The sequence below is a fragment of the Nannobrachium achirus genome, assembly GCF_963921795.1.
Source record: "Nannobrachium achirus genome assembly, chromosome: 9".
Lineage (NCBI taxonomy): Eukaryota > Metazoa > Chordata > Actinopteri > Myctophiformes > Myctophidae > Nannobrachium > Nannobrachium achirus.
In genome coordinates, this window is record NC_137818.1 from 34,435,749 (window position 1) to 34,439,500 (window position 3,752).

At 46.3% G+C, this 3,752-nt stretch overlaps 1 protein-coding gene across 1 annotated transcript; it reads right to left on the reverse strand.

The window, feature by feature from the left end:
• Window positions 1-787: 787 nt before the first annotated feature.
• LOC308290788 (adenosine receptor A1) lies at window positions 788-3,498 on the reverse strand (the record flags this gene model as incomplete). The annotated part of the gene is made up of 3 exons (XM_080732697.1): window positions 788-1,002; window positions 1,267-1,766; window positions 3,158-3,498. The coding sequence occupies 3 exons, from the start codon at window positions 3,496-3,498 to the stop codon at window positions 788-790; spliced, it is 1,056 nt and encodes a 351-aa protein (XP_080588823.1).
• Between the last annotated feature and the right edge of the window lie 254 nt (window positions 3,499-3,752).

Genomic DNA, 3,752 nt, shown 5'->3' on the forward strand with positions numbered 1-3,752 from the left:
AAGGACACTTCGACATGTTGACAGGAGGACTGGGATTTGAACCGTCTACCCATGGGTCATTGGCCAACCTGCTCTATCTCCTGAGCTACAGCCGCCCAAATGTATTTACATCCTTTCATTAAAACCGTTACGTATTTTTCTGAACCAAATAAATAAATAAAAGCTTAACTTTGTACTGTAAACTGTGTTTTAGAAGTTGTTGGAAAAATATGCACAACTCAATAAAGTTTGACTAAAAAAGAAGGGTTCATTGTCTTCTGATCAGTGAAAGAGTTCTTGGGATTATTTTTGAAGTCATATGGCTCAAATGGATAAGAAAGACAAAGTTTATTAGTGGGGAGCACCCTCTAGTGGTGCTGAACAACCTTGACAGGAACAAAGAGCATTATACACATAATATAAGCCAGTGGTTCTCAAAGTGGATTTCAGGGACTCTAGGTTCCTTTATGGGGGTCCAAATTGACCCATACAAGTCTGTAACTTTCACAGTGTAGAAATGGAACCAAATGACCCTAACAGGTCCATTTGGTTCCATTTGTACACTGTTAAAGTTAAGGGGAGACCTTCAAATTTTAAAGTTTGAGAACCACTGATATAAACTACACAGAAAGTCTGTTTGAGTACATAAACCATTTATGTACACATAATGTGACTTAGTGCATGAGTTTGTGGGGAGTGCTGGTTGACAAACCCTCGCGCTCTGGCAGCATGCGCTGAATTTGAGCCATATAAGAATACTTGGAGCTCCCAAAACGTCCCAAGCGTATTCTTCCTCCACCCGTTGAGTTCAGGGCGTGTCCCTCTCCTCTGATCGGCACAGCTCTGTGCGATTGGCTCGGCTGCCTGTTATTGAGTGTTCGGTGTGACGCTCGTCCCCCTGCGGACAGTTCAGCCCCATCAGGAAGTGCCTCCATATCTGAGAGTAGGCCTGCCGGATCTTTGGAATGCGATACGCATAGACCACGGGGTTGACTGCAGAGTTGGCGTGGGACAGGAGGATGCCTGGAGATTGCACATATGTTAACAACAACATTTGCAATTAGCCTAATTGCTGATGCATAATACACTACTGTGTCTTCCATAACGGTGTTTGAAATAACAGAGACAATAGCCATACAAGGCTGTACAATGTACATACACTGTCAGAGTTAAGGGGAGACGTTGAAATGTGAAGGTTTGAGAACCACTGCTCTATAGGGTTTAATAAGTGGTTACAGGTAAATACATGAAAACACACACATAGCTGTAGCTCGCTGTGTCACCTGCCTGCATATAGGGCCCCCTGCGGGACCGCTTCGGGGCCACCGAAGAGCAGCAGGCAGTTCATCAGGTGCAGGGGGACCCAGCAGCCGGCGAACAGCAGCAGCACCAGGGCCAGGGAGCAGGCCAGCCTCCTCTCCCTGAGCAGGGAGGCCCGGGTCTGCGAACAGCAGCTGTCCTCCTGCCGCTGCAGACGCCCCTGGAGGCTCCAGAAGACCCGGGCGTAGAGGAGGGTCATGACCAGCAGGGGCGCCAGAACGCACCCCAGGAAGTTGAAGTAGACCATGAAGGGGAGGGACACCACGGAGAGGAAGGTGCAGGGGGGAGACGTGTGGGAGGAGGAGGACTGGTTGGAGGACTGGTTGGAGGCGGTGTCAGCGGCCTGCAGGGAGGAGGTGTGGTTGTTGTGCCAGCCAAACAGAGGGGTGAAGCCCAGCACGCAGGACAGCGCCCAGCACACACACACCGCCCAGCAGGTGCGCCCCTGTGTGGCCAGGTCTTTGTATCTGACTCACACAGAGAGAGAGAGAGTAAGGGCAGGAAGTTATAAGCACACAGCGGCAAGTAGACATTTTAGGGCAATGTTTCTCAAACCTTCAAACTTCAAGGTCTCCCCCTAACTCTGACAGTGTACGAATGGAACCAAATGAACCCTTACGGGTTCATTTGGTTCCGTTTGTACACTGTCAGAGTTACAGACTTGTATGGGTCAATTTAGACCCAACTAAAGGAACCCACAGAGTCCCTGGAATCCACTTTGAGAACCACTGTTTTAGTGTAATAGTGAAATGAAAATTATTATTGTAAAGAAAAACTTTTTAAATAATTTTTAAATAACTAAATATAATACATTATACATTATTTTAATTATTCATATTTTGATAACTATTAACACAAATAGGCTATTCCTATTATTTTAGTGTGACACTAAGTGAACATATTTTTCCAGAACTATTATTGAAATTATTATTTTGGTGTAACACTAAATGAGCTCCTCATCTCACTTCCCTCATGTTGCTCATACAAGGAGATGTGTGCATACAGCAGTGCTGGAAAAAGTACTGACATTTCTTACTACAAAGTAGAAAGTAAGTAAGTGCGGTAAACACAAATTTACTTGAGTAAAAGTACAAAAGTAGGCTATTGGCATCAAAATGTACTTAAAAGTACAAAAAGCAGAAAGTACTACTTTCAATATATTTCATATTTTGAAAATAGCAGATCTACAAGCTCACAATGCATTGTTGGGCTTGTAGATCGGCTGAAGTGGTTAATGTATGTTTTGTAATAATAATCGAAATCTACAAAGTAGGCCCAACTAAGTCCAACATCTCATTAGTCCTACATTGGTTGGGATTAGGGTTAGCATTCACCAGGTTATCATTCACCAGCGGCGGCAGGTTAGCATTCACCAGCGTCGGACTAATGGGACGTCGGAAACAATGACTGCACCAACTAAAGTTTTCAAATAATTGCAGCGGAGTAAATAAAGTACAATATTTGCCTTTCAGTGGAGTAAATAAAGTACAATATTTGCCTTTCAGTGGAGTAAATAAAGTACAATATTTGCCTTTCAGTGGAGTAAATAAAGTACAATATTTGCCTTGCAGTGGAGTAAATAAAGTACAATATTTGCCTTGCAGTGGAGTATAAAAAGTACAATATTTGCCTCAGAGATGTAGTGGAGTACAAACTAAAATTGGAAACACTCCAGTAAAGCAAATAATATCAAAAAATTGTACTTATTGTACAATACTTGCTTAAAAGCACTTATAGCTACACTCCACCACTGGCATACAGCATACACCTCTACCTGAGTGGAGTGTGCAGCTCCACACACACACACACACACATCTACCTGAGTGGAGTGTGCAGCTCCACACACACACACATCTACCTGAGTGGAGTGTGCAGCCGCAGGTATCGGTCCACGGCGATGGCCAGCAGCGACAGCACGGACGCCTGCGTCAGCACCAGCACCACGCAGCTGAGCAGCAGGCAGAGGCCGGGGGTCAGGCGCGCCCAGCCGTCCAGGACCACCGCCAGGGGCACGGCCGCCACGCCCACCAGGAAGTCGGCCGCCGCCAGCGACGCCAGGAAGCAGAAGGTGGGCTCCCGCCGCAGGGAGCCCCGGATGCCGACGCACACGGCACACATCACCAGCGCGTTGCCAAAGCAACAGGCCATGGCAACCAGCACTTCCAGCGTGGTGTATGCCGCCCAGCTCCACTCACCCATCACTGAGAGCTAGAGAGGAGGGAGGGAGGGAGGGTGATGATGATGAAATTATGAAGAAACTTTTTTATTTGTGTGTCCTCACAATGAAGGCTACAGGAAGCTATAGGCAGACTCTCCAGGCTTCTGGAAGCTATAACAGCTCACCCTCCCTCAGCTATAAGCAAGACTCCATAGTCCATACTGTACGCATAAGCAAACTGTCCACTGTGATCCTTTTGTATGCCTTGCTGCTGGAATAGTCCTGTTTTGTTGTC